This window comes from Octopus bimaculoides, chromosome 18 (genome assembly GCF_046866305.1).
Source record: "Octopus bimaculoides isolate indiv1 chromosome 18, ASM4686630v1, whole genome shotgun sequence".
Lineage (NCBI taxonomy): Eukaryota > Metazoa > Mollusca > Cephalopoda > Octopoda > Octopodidae > Octopus > Octopus bimaculoides.
In genome coordinates this window covers 29,281,858-29,295,632 of record NC_142945.1, presented here as the reverse complement: position 1 = coordinate 29,295,632, position 13,775 = coordinate 29,281,858, and the positions used below count along the sequence as shown (strand labels likewise).

Sequence of the window (13,775 nt, the reverse complement as noted above, 5' to 3'; positions counted from 1 at the left end):
TTTTTTCCTAAATTTCTTCTGATTCCTATGTATTGAGTACAGGGGATTTGGATTTCGCCCAAAAAACATGTTCTAAGTATTTTAATTTTCTCCCTCCCCATCCTAGTTTCTTCATGTTTTTACTTTTTTTGAATTTTTTTCTTGATAATCCATAGAGAGAAAAACAGAGTACAAATCTTTAAGAATTTTCTTGCTTTTTTCTTAAAGAAACACTGAAATCTCCTTCCCAAACATCCACCCATCACCTCACCACTTTCAAAAGCTATAAACTCCCAATGTTTCATTTTAGCTTTTTTGGAAAGCGGGGAAGTTTCTTCAGAGATAATGTCATTGACCTGTTGTTTGTAGCATGTCAGGTTTTCTGGTGGTGCTCTATTTTTTATTTCTGCTATTTTAGTACAATTCTATGCATGTGTGAAACATCACATGAAAGTGAAACATTGGGTGTTTTTAGCTTTTGAAAGTGGGTAGGTGATGGGTGTGCAATCTGGAGGAAGGGGCATTGAGTGTTTCTTTAAGAAAAATTGAACTTTTAAAAAAATATATACTTCCCAGATTCATAATCTCTGTATTTTTCTACATGATTAAAAAAAGAAGTTCACAAAAAAGTTACAAAGTAAGAAACTCCAGTGGGGAAGTAGGGAAACTAAAATTTTGAAAATGTTTGTGATCCTTCTTAAGAACAGAAAGCACCCATGCAAATTGTACCCTCCCCACTTCACTTTTAAACAAACAATAACTTCTGTTATGCCAGTAATCCAGTTCACTATATATCAGCTTTGCTGATTCTACCCATTTGAAAGGAACAAATCTACTACATGTGTGGGAAATTCTGTCTGTGGGTGTGTTTGTGGAGTTGTTAGTTAACTTCTCCTACATAGTTTTATTGATTTTGATGAAACTTGACACATGAGTAGAACTCATGTCTGGTAACCTCATGGCATACTCAGATTGTTGAAAAAGATTGATAATAGGGCCCCTAGAAGGGATCCTTATATATATCTAATATATTTTATTATAAAGCCAATCTAAACAATAGATCCACTTATTTCAGTCAGTGACTTATTCATGAATATACTAACAATAGCGCCCCTGAGGGTAATATTCTCTGGGAATGCACAAAAGCCCTTTTCAGAGTTATTTACTTTGAATTGTTATTATCTCATATCTGATTAGCCTGTTATTACGTAACACGCTTCATGATTTTAGTATACATACCTTATTAGTATTTCCTCCTATGTTCTATACATTCTGTGAATGCATTAAAGCTCTTTTCGGGGCTACCTTATTTGAATTCTTACTATCGGGTAACTAATTTCATGTTATTACATAGCTGACTTCACAATTTGGGTATTCATAACTTATTGGGAATTCCTAGAAAACAAGACCCTGTGAAAGACAGTTCAGTATTGTCTGTAAATGCACAAAAAACATTTTAAGGGCTACATACATTGTATTCTTGTTATTGGATTAGTGAAACAATTATGAGAATGGAATCAAGGAATAAGCCCTGCTTTCCTGGGAATTACTGGGTCTGTCAGCTAGTAATACAATATGGCTGTAGGTCATAACACTCTGGCAATGCTGGAATGCATTGTTGCTAATACACACACACACACACACACACACACACACACACACACACAAAGTAGTGCTGAAAAGTTCCTGGCTTTAAGGGTATCATGAAAGACCTGGTTGGAAGCCCAATCTTCTGAGTTCTTTTACAGGACTTAAAAAAACTGAAGGACTGCTGTAATCTGTGTGTGAACCTGAGGGGAATATGTTGAATAAAATCATAATTAACTGATCCTCCTGTATTTTCTTTTATCCACAGTGTTGTAGTGAAAATGGTACTCCCCTTCCCACGTGACAAAGTAGTATGAATCAGCCACTATAAAGTCAGACAGTCAGTCGTTGCAACAAGTCAGTAGTAGTAGAATCATACGAGTTCTCAGTTGGAGTCAGTGTCAGTTATGTGACATATACGAGTTCGAGTTACAGTCAAGGTAGATAAGTCATTGTCTTGTAGAGCTATCAGCGATAGCACGAGAGACGAGTCAAAGATAATAAGACATGGAATATCACCACAACATAATAGTGCTGACAAGAATATTACAGTGCCAACAATAACATAAAAGTGGATAAGAATCCACATTATAACAGTGGCAATGAGCACATAAACAATTCACTTGGATGACTTTTAAAAATTTTTCATAGAAAAATTAAAAACTCAGCAGAGGAGTAACAAACGTTGTACATATTTTACAAAAAATCTGTAAAATTCTGGAAAACTTGTTAGAGAGTCTAGTTGAGTTGCAAAAACTGCAACAACAACTCAAAGAACAAGAACAACAACAAATGCTACACCTAATGAAGTTGGTAACAAAACTGGAAAATACATTTTTGCCAGACCATGTATCAAAAAATAATTTTTGACGAAAAAAATCAAATATTTGGATCAAGAAATTGATGAAAAGGGACGAAGGCCAGACCCATCAAGGACGACGGCAATATGGAATATGCCTCCCCCAACGAACGTCAAATTGTTACAAGCATTTTTAGGCTTCGTAAATTACTATCAAGTATATATCCCAAACATACACAACACAAGGGCTCCACTAAATGAGCTGTTAAAAAAGGATGTCAGATGGTTTTGGTCAGAAAAATGCCAGAAGGCATTTGAGGAACTAAAAAGCATGTTAACTTCAGACTTGTCACTTACACACTTCAATCCGGAGTTGGAAACGATACTGGCAACCAATGCTAGTGAGTATGGGGTAGGTACAGTATTCCTATCCTACACAAATCGGAAGAAGGCAGCCAAAAGGCCATAGCTCATGCATCAAGGACGCTATTGCCAAATTGAAAAAGAGGCATTGGCGATTATATTTGGCATAAAAAAGTTCCACAGGTTTATACATGGTATGATGGTTTAGACTACAAACAGACCATCACCTGTTGCTAACAAATTATGGATCCTAGAAAGGAATCCAATACATACAAGAAACAAGAATGCGATGGCGTACTAATGTATAGCCAAGGTTAGTGATACCTGAGACTTTGCAAAAAAGAATGTTGAAAGAATTTCATATTGGACATCTGGGGAGCGCAAAGATGAAAGTGCTTATGCACAGTTATGTGAATTGGCCGAAGATGGACAAGGAAGTTGAAAACGTAGTAAAAGGCTGCAGAGGATGTGCCCTGGCTGTGAAATTGCCTACTCAAAAATGGGGGCCTTGGCCAGAAGTAAGAAGTTCATGCTCAAGACTACATATCGATTTTGTGGATCCATTAAATGGTTATCACTACTTAGTAGTAGTTGACAGTTTTACAAAATGGCTTGAAATTGTTAAGTGCAAAAGACACTCCTCCGAATGAGTAAATTTTTTGCATGAATTATTCGCAAGATTTGGCATCTCAGACATGAGTGTATCTGATAATGGGACACAATTTGTGTCCCATGAATTTAGAAAATTCTGCGAAATATTTGTGGTAGAACATAAAACGATAGTGTTTTACCACCTCAGATCAAATGGACAGGCAGAACGTTTTGTGGACATTTTGAAAAGAGCTTTGAGAAAAGCAAACAATTAAGTCACAGATGAAGTTACTCTTAAGGGTTTACAGGGTGACACTGAACCCAAATACACCATCATGAAGCTCACCAGCAGAACTGATGTTCACAAGGAAGGTGAAATCAGTTTTGGATAAACTGTTACTTGGTGAGGAAAGAAAAAGTATCAGGAAAAACAATGCAAAATTTTTCAAAATTGGTGATAAGGTGTACATGAGGTTATATAAAAATGGAAAACAATACTGGGAAGAAGGCAAAATTACAAAGTATATAGGCAAAATGATGTGTGGAATTAAAAGCAGAAAAGGTATTGAAAAAAGACACAGCAACTAATTGAAGAAGAGATTCATAGAAAATGAACCAAACAGATTAGAAGAACCTATAGAATGGCTGTATGACACATTCCAGGTACCAACACCGTTACAGGTCGTTAAATCCACGCATACAAGTTGAAGGAAAAGGAAGAACACAGAGTTCCTACAAATTGAAGCTAAAACGAAAAAATATTAAGTTGGAAAAAACCCCAGAAAATGGGAGGAAGGGTGAATAAAGTAAAATAAAATTATTTGCTTCTCAAAGAAAAAAAAAGACTAAAAGAGGAGATGTTATAGTGGAAATGGTACACCCCTTCCCATGTGACAAAGTGGTATGAATCATCCACTATAAAGTCAGACAGTCAGTCATAGCAAGTCAGTAGTAGTAGAGTCATTGTATGAGTTGTCAGTTGGAGTCAGTGTCAGTTACATGATATATATGTGTTTGAGTTACTGTCAAGTTAGACTTTTCAAGGTCATTGTCTTGTAGAGCTATCAGCGATAGCACAATAGATGAGTTAAAGATAATAAGACATGGAATACCACCACAACATAATAGTGGCGACAAGAATATTACAGTGCTGACAATAACATAAAAGTGGATGAGGATTCACATTATAACACAGAGTCAGGAACTTTTCAGCACCCTCTCATATATACAATGGGCTTCTTGCAGTTTCTGTCTGTCAAATTCACTCACAAGGCTTTCATTGGCCTGGAGCTATATTACAAGACATTTGCCCAAGCTACCATGTGCATGGGAAACAAACTTCTTACTACACATGCACACGAGTTTATTGTGATATAGACATTATGGTAATAATTATATATCTAGAAGCATAATAGATGCATATCCCTATATACAAGCCCATGAGTGGAATCACTCACAAGCCATGTACAATGGTGTTGTCAGCAAGGTGAGAGTCGGCCATGAATACAGTGATGAATTTAGCATTGAGGTAGGAGTTCACCAAGGCTCAGTTCTCAGCCCACTCTTATTCATTATAATTCTCCAGGCCATAACGGAGGAATTCAAAACTGGGTGCCCATGGGAACTGCTATATGCTGATGACCTTGTTCTTATTGTAGAATCTTTAGCAGAATTGGAGAAGAAATTCCAGGTATGGAAACAGAACCTGGAATCAAAGCTCCTTAAAGTTAACCTAAGATTAAAGCTAAGATTAAAGTAGTTGTTAGTAAGAAAGAAGATAAAACTCTCCTTCTGTCAGGTAAATGGCACTGCTCGGTATGTACGAAAGGAGTTGGAAGAAATTCTATTTGATGAACCCAGTGTAAACTATGGACACATAAGAGGTGCAGTGGAATCACAGATAAAGTTGTCTTCGTATGTGGCAGATGTGCAGGAACAATAAACACTAAGAGCACATGGAATTTAGATTCTCTCAAATGCCTAGGAGGCTCTCTTGAGGTTGTAGATAGTTTCTGCTTTCTAGGTGATCAAATTAGCAATGATGGAAGATGCTCTGAGAGTATTGATTTTAGAATAAGAATTGGGTGGAGGAAGTTCAGAGAACTTTTACCTCTGTTGGCAACAAAAGGACTCTCTCTCAGAGTGAGAGAAGTGCTGATCACTGAAAGTGGATAGTACCTGCGGAAGAGGGAGACCCAGGAAGACATGGGATGAAGTGGTAAGGACCAATCTCAGGAAATTGGACCTCATGGAGGAAATGACAATGGACCGAGATGTCTGGAGAAATGAAGTTCTTGAGAATACCTACTCACGTCAGTAAAAGTTTTCTAGAAGCATTGTGTGTCCCACCCACACTTAACAAGAAAACTTTTCGCACGCTCTACCACAACAAACCAAACTACATCTCTTCTCTTCCTCACATTTCCACTTCATGCACTATGCTTACCTCCTACTCCCTAATCCGGACCTCTTGGCCCTGTGCCACTGTATCATTACTCTCTGCTTGCCCCCCAACCTGTGTATTCTACTCACATGCCCTGTCTCACTGTATTATTGCTATTTGCTAGCCCCTGACCTGTGTGTTCCACCCACATGTAACAAGAAAACTTTTCCCTCCTTACCCCAACAAAGCAATCTACACCTCCACATCTCTATCTCACATTTCCTCCTTCATACACTATGCCTAGCTTTCACTCCCCAATCTTGCCCTTACAGCCCTGTTCCTCTGTATCATTGCTATCTGTTAGTACCCCACTGACTCTATATATGCGCAAGTTTTTCACCACCTACTTGTACTCTTTAATTACACTTCTTTCGCAATAACCTGCAACTTATATTATGGTGTTGGAACCTCAAGGGTATGCCCTGGCACTTGCCACCATCTGTAACTCTCTCTCTTTACTCAACCATCCCATTTATATTCTGATCCCTGTTCCTTGTGAGTATGTCCAGCATTTTGCCACCATCTCTATCCTGCTGTCTCCCACTCCTTTCTCTCCTTCTCCTGCACTTCCCTCAGGTTGGGTAACCGTGTATTTCCTATTGCAAAACACCTGTTTCTATCTCACTATAACCTTTCATCCAACACAAGATCACTTCCTCCAATGCCTCCTCCCCACTTGAAAATTTTTTTTTGTCTTGCAAGTACTTGGTGACCCTGTCAGTGCAGGTGCCACTTGAAAGCACCCAGTCCATAATGTAAAGTGGTTGGTGTTAGGAAGGGCATCCAGCTGTAAAAATCCTGCCAAAACAGTCACGGAAGTCTGGTGCAAGCTTCTGCCTGGCCAGCTCTTGTGAAACTGTCCCACCCATGCTAGCATGGAATGTGGATGCTAAACGATGATGATGATGAGGGCTATGAATATCTATATAAAATGACTGACATTTATCTACTTCTTTACATCTGCATGTAAAGGTAAAAGTGATCTACAAGTATACATTTATGAATTTAATAATAGTTTGAGAGCCATTTAGATATACACACAAAAAAATGACACACATTCATAGGCTGAGATGCACTCATATTAATATATATTTTGATATACAGGTATTTGTACATCAAGTACATGTTTTCATTTACTCTTTCCTCAATACCTGGTGATTCTTTTTTATTTCAACCTTTGCCTTGGATCTTGTGTGCTTGTTTCATTACTCTATTTTATGTCAACTCTAACACACTTTTGTTTTTCCTGTTTGTGGGTATGCTACCACCAACACCTTTATCTTATTCACTTATAGCTCATTCCATCAAAATTGTATAAATCTCCTCATTTCATCTTCACTTACCATAAATCCTCCTTCAAGCAAATGTAACCAAGTACTGCCTGCTCTAACACAATACACTGACTGGATGTGACAGTTTCACTTGAGTTTCCACTCTCATTTACTTCTTTAAAGTTGTCTAGTTTATTGTTAAACTCTAGTTATGGAAATTAGTGGTAATAAAGGACACAGTTACTAGTGCTTTCATTGAAATACCATCTCTTGGAGGGTTGACAACCATGACTGAAGAATCTCTCCTCCTCTCATGTGACAGACTTAACCCTGCTGGATACCAACTCAGTACTTGATGGTCTTACAGTATGTTTGAAGTTGGCATTAATACCAGTTTTTTTCTTTAATACACCATCTCTGTGAAGATTTCAACCAAGGCTAAAGAGGTCCTCCTCCTTATGATACAGCCGCCTTTACCTTGCTAGATGCAAACCTAGTACTCCATGGTCTTAGAGGATTTTTATTTTACTTGAATAGTTAATCAAGTAATATAGAATAATGTCAAATCCAATGACTGGCATAGCTCCAAGGGCAAAGGAGATGTTTTGGAGAGAGGGAATTATTAAGATATCTTATTGCTGGACCAGGTTATGATGGTCACGGAGAGAGTTATAGCACAATAATCTATGTACAAGGTTGCTGTAAGTAAAGTGAGAGTCAACAACAATTTCAGTGATGAATTTAGTGTGAAGAGAGGTGTTCACCAAGATTCAGTTCACAGCTCCCTCTCATTCATTATTGTCTTACAAACTGTCACAGAGGGGTTTAACTCTTTTGTTACCATATTTCTTTTGAGATACTTTGTGTTTACTTCAACTGATTTTTAAATGTAATGAAGAATTTAATAAAATAACTTTGTTATTTTACTTCATTTCTGTATTTGGTTTGCATGATTCTTGATGTGAATTCCTGTGTTGAAACAGATCTTGTGTCTTGGGAGGGTCATTATACCAATAACAATTAAAATATACACACACACACTGGTTCAATACCATTTCTTCATTTTACCAACTAACTATCCAGTGGTTTGTTTAATGTGTTGATTTAACAATCAGTTGGTTGTTAGTTTTCTCTGTCAAAGTCCTTTCGTTGCTATTCACAACCTCATCAATGGCATACTCTCACTTTTCAAGGTCTCCTTTGAGTCTGTCTGAGAACTAGTCTTGTGTGTGTGTGTGTGTGTGTGTGTGTGTGTGTGTAGGTGCATAAGTGTTTACTTGTGTGTGCATTCTGTTGTGTGTGTGAATGTGGTGTAGTCAGTAGGTTTTTGAATAGGTCATCATCTGTGTGTATGTTTTCATGTGTGTGTGTGTGTGTGTGCTCATGCGTGTGCACCTGCATGCATGCATGGATGTGTGTATGTGGTTGCATGTGTGGTTGTGTACTGGACTTGTTAATAATTACATGTATTTATCTTTATGGATTTCTTTGTAGCCTGCTGTCATTCTAATATGTCTATATATGCCTACATATATCCACACCATGCCCTCCCAACCACACGGATGTACCCACACCTACATTGCATATGTGTTGCATGGGTAGTGGTAGTGGTGTTGTGGTTCTATTATTTAATGTGTATATTTTCTATTTAGTTTTACCAACATGGCAGAGATCAACATAGTAGTATGCTGGATCAAATTAGTCTGAGTGATTCAATGCTAAAACAGATGCATGAGTCTGTTCTCATAAGTGAGACAATGCCAACAGTAAATAGAAAATATACTTAGTAAATAATACAACCACAATACCACTACCATTACCCATGCAGCACACATGCAGTGTGGGTGTGTGTACATCTGTGCGGATGGGAGGGTATGTGTGGGTATAGGTAGGCATATATAGGGTGGAACTACAATGACAACATGATGCACAGTTCATAGATTATAAACAATTCCAGTATGCAACCATACACATCCATGCACACACATACACACTTGAAAACACACACAAGAACACAACCACAAACATCCTTGCACACATATGTACACACACATGCAGGAACATATACACATAGATGGTTACCTATTATAAAAGACAATGGGCTATCCCTCACACAATCATATGTGAAAAAGTACACACACATACACATATATAAGAATGCACAAATGCAAATATACATGCACTTACCTATTCAAAAAAATAACCAGCTACACACACATAATGCACATATGCACATACACACCAGAATGCACACAATATACCAGAATGCACTTACACAAGTAAACACTCACACATCTATACATACAGATATGTATGTACATACATATGCATACACACACACTAGTTCTCAGACGGACTCAAAGCTGACTTTGAGGACTGAGGGTATATCATTGATGAGGTCATGAATAGCGTCAGAAGGACTCTGACAGAAAACTAACAACTGATTAATTGCATGTGTTTATTTTAATTTATATTGGCATTATAACTCTCCCTAGACACAACAAAACTTTGTTATTATGAAGCTGGTGTTAGGAACATAAATTAACACTAAATTTTGATGGAAGAATTTAATTCAGAACTTTCAGAAACAAGACATTTGTACTACTGAGCCAGGGACAGTCTCTGAAGGGTTGATATCAAAAAGGGTAAAACCATCTGCCCATGCTTATGCATTGGTGATCTAGTTCTTACAGATGAATCTGTAGTAAGAGATAAAATTCTAGGCATGGAAGCAAAACCCATAATTGGGAGTCCTTAAGGTAAATTCAGCAAAAATTATGATATAAACCTCAAAGAAGCCACTATTGTTGTTGTTGTTGCTGTGATAGTAGTGATGGTGGTTATTTGAGAGAATTAGTAGAGTAGTGGATTAAACATCTTGCAGCATTTAAAGAACTCCCTGTACATTCTGAATTCCAATCCCACCCCAATTGACTTTATTTTTCTTCCTTCATGAATCAACAAAATAAGTACCAGGCAGTTACTAAGGGAGTGGGTTTCATTGTAATTAATTGATCCCTCCCTTAAAATGTATAGCCTTGTGTCAGACTAAGAATTCATTGTTATTATTGCCATCATCATGATCATCATCATAATAATAATAATAATAATAATAATAATAATAATAATAATAATACATTTATCTTTTCCTGCAGTTCGAGGTAATGAAATGGCACAAATGGGTCATTATGCCGCTGCTATAGATCTTTTCACAGAAGCAATACGACTTGATCCAAGTGATTTTCGGTGAGTCAACTTGCTGTAATATCTCCTTTATTGTCTCAGAGTATCTTCTAAGATTTTGGAGAATTTATAAATAGAGATGTTTCTCACCCTCTACTATTATCTTTAGACTTACTTTCCCATCAATCATACACACTTAAGTTTGCTATGCTATAGTGTGCAGTCACTAGTTGAAGATTTGTGAGTATGTTTGTTGAACCCCAGATCAGCCTTGATCCTTAAGACCAGTAATCAAAGATACACCTGCTGTCTTCTCCATTTTATCTTGACATAATGTATCTAAGAATACATTATTATGTTTTTCCCTTCTTAATACAATAGGGTGTGATTTAATGGAGATTTGGTTGGTATATTTTTAAGCCGAGCAACTATGTAGAGGTTCCACTGATGGCTCACCTTTTGGTGATCTATGTGTGTGTGTTGAAGGTGGATTTCTAAGTCTGCAACTTCATTTCTGAGTAATAAATAATTAACATTATTATTCTATTTTATAATTTCCTTTTCTTGTTTTTATGTTATGCTGGAGAGTGTTTGATTGGGAGAAAATTGCAACTAGTAATTTTTGGTGCTAATATATTATAAATTGATTTAATTTACCAAAGTAAACCCCTAACATTTTTCTCAATATTAGACATTTTTGTAACAATGCTACTAATTAGAAATAATGGTCTTGGCATGGCTATGTAGTTAAGAAGTTCACTTCATATCTACATGCTTTTAAGTTTGATCCCTCTTCATGGCACCTTGGGCAGCTGTCTTCTCATAGACTTTATTTAACCAATGCTGCATGAGTGATTTATGGTAGCCAAAAACTGTACAGAAACTGTTGTGTTTATGTGCTTGTATGTGCATGTCTTCACAATTGATATCTCTTGGGCAATGGTGACATTTGTTTATGTCCTGCATAAACAATATGTCCTATAACTTAGTATGTAAAGACCAGAGGAATAAAATACCTTATTTGAAAATAGTCATTCATTCAGTGACTGTCTCTATGCCAGGAACTCTTTTCAACTCATCTGCCAATAGGTTGGCTGTTCAGCAAAAAACCTTCACAGGATACTTTCCTAATCTCCTAAGTGGTGGATTATAATGCTGGTATGATCAGGATGAACAAATCAGAACAGGCTTGACCTGATGTCTTGAAAACAAGTATCTGGAAGGGCTTCTGGCCAAAAAATACTCCTCAAGAAATTTTATCCAATCCATGAAAGCATGAAAAAAAGCAGACATAAAAATGATGATGATAGTGCCAACTACAATGATAGTAATGACCTTAATCTTATCAAATCTAGTGTGGAACATTCCTTGACTACTAAAATTACAAGTCTTTCTTTATTAGTTTCAATTTTATTCAGGAAACTCTGATCATCCTCAATGTTTTCTTGTATTCAGTTGCATTATCTACATTGTTAAGGATTTATCATAGTCTTGCATTGTTATACACAATAACAATGTCTGGGTTCCTATTTTCTTATGTATGGATACATTAGATATTGAAATTGCAAGGGACGTTTTAGGGCCTGATGTTTATGCTTTTAAATTTATACTTTCCAGACAGTTTCCATTAATGAATCTGCCAACATTATCATGTACTATATAGGTCTATTACATTTGATTACCAACCCTATCACACTCTTCTCTCCACATTGTCTAGAAATTTACAATTCCATATAAAACTTAGTGTAGTCTGTTTTTGGAATATGTGTTTCTGTATTAGAAACCTCTTCAGTCTCAGGCCTGAAATCTTTTTTTTTTTTTTTAACCTGACTGTACCTTCATCCTTAAATCTATTTCCTTTCTTAGTAATCAGTGTGGTTTCTGAGAGCTTCTCTTCCACTTCACAAAAATTAAATCCTGCCCTTGAAAACTTTGGTGAAAGCAAAGTGATGCTTTTAACATCAACAAAGTAATTGACTATGTCTGGCATAAGAACCTTCTTGAAAAACTTTCTACCTTAGTGCTCCACCCTGGATTGGAGGCTTCCTGTTGAATAATTCCATTGAAGTGTGAGTTAATGGTTCTCTCTTCAACTCTCTCTCTCTCTCTTTGAAACTCAGTGCACCTAGGCACCTAATTATCTGTCCCACTATTATCATTTTATTCACTTTTAACTGCACAATTTCTTCTAGTGATGACACTATTCTTTTGCTCTCAGACCTTATCCACATACTTCTTAACAGCATACATATCCCCCATTAAATATAGGTTTTTGATAACTTCCTATAATTGTACGTACTTTATTTTCACAGCACAAAACATAGACACAGCAGTGTTTAACTCTTAATGTCCTGTTATGCTTAGGCTATACAAATCTCCTGATCCAAATAAAAACTAGAGATTTTGCTAAAATGCAGCTAGTCCAGTATAAAAATCATAAAAATATAATTTTTGCATGATTTTGGATGAAATTTACTGATACTATATTATGATTATTGATGTACATTGTGAATGTAGATTTTACCTGTTATATTGATTTTTACTTGTCATATCACCTGCATTGATTCCTGGGTATTAATTTCCTGTCTCAGAATCGAATTGATGTTCTAATTAGTTTTTGTAACTTGGAAGATGTACAACTCGCATTAGTAAAAGAATTCCAAAATATGCCTTTATTTTCTCCATTCAAAGGTTTTGTAAGGCTCAACAAATTTAGTGTTGTTTTATTACAAAAAAAAAAAAAAAATTATGTTCTTACAAGCCCAGCAGTATACAGAGAATTTACCTTTAAAATATATCTGCAAATTAATCTTTTTTAAATCCTAACCATTCACTAAGAAAAGCCTCAATGAAATATTGACTACATAGTAATTCCACTCCTACTCAAAATCCATAAATCTTGACATCCAGAAATATCACTCTAATTATTTTATCCAAGTCCAAGTTCTCTTTCACTAATTAAATCATAAAAAAAAAGAAAAGAAAAAGGCTAATCCAAAAATCATTGATAAATAATATCATTGAGTTCTGACTCACTGCTTGGGATATGAAACAAACACCATTATGCTTGAAAATGAAAGGAAGAAAATTTCCAGTGAAACATAGATAGTGCAAACGAGAAGTCTTTCGACAGGAATTTCTTTCTAAAATGAAACTGAATGTGTTTCTTTCACAGAAGAGAGCTTAGTTCCAATTTTTGATCCCAAATAACAATGCTATTTGAATTGTGGTTTCATGCAAATGATGACAGCTGCAGATATTTACAAGTAGAGGTGTCTAAGTGCTAAGCTAACCTACCACAACTTTTCGTCTTCACTGCATATAAATAAAATACTACTAAAACCTAATAACATACACATTCTAACTATTATTATCTTTGAGAATTTCTCAGTAATGGTAAGAGATAAATATGACATTCTAGATAGCATCCAAATAAAGAAAAGATATCCACTTCCTGATACTGACCTGGTTGCAAGAGTGAGAGGGGAGAGGAAAGCATATTGTATGGGGGAGTGAGAGGTGCATTGAGGTGGAGATGGAGAGATAATTTGGTGACACA

At 36.2% G+C, this 13,775-nt stretch overlaps 1 protein-coding gene across 9 annotated transcripts in view; it reads left to right on the top strand.

Moving 5' to 3' along the window:
* Positions 1-13,775, top strand: part of LOC106867759 (uncharacterized) — a 229,337-nt gene that overhangs the window by 108,870 nt on the left and 106,692 nt on the right. For all 9 annotated transcript variants that reach the window (XR_008266010.2, XR_016244964.1, XR_008266011.2 and 6 more), the window contains exon 9: positions 10,189-10,279. Coding sequence is in view for 5 of the 9 variants with exons in the window: in XM_052974422.2 (XP_052830382.1) it covers positions 10,189-10,279 (91 nt within the window). In the remaining 4 variants the exon portion in view is untranslated. The remainder of the gene's footprint in view (positions 1-10,188; positions 10,280-13,775) is intronic.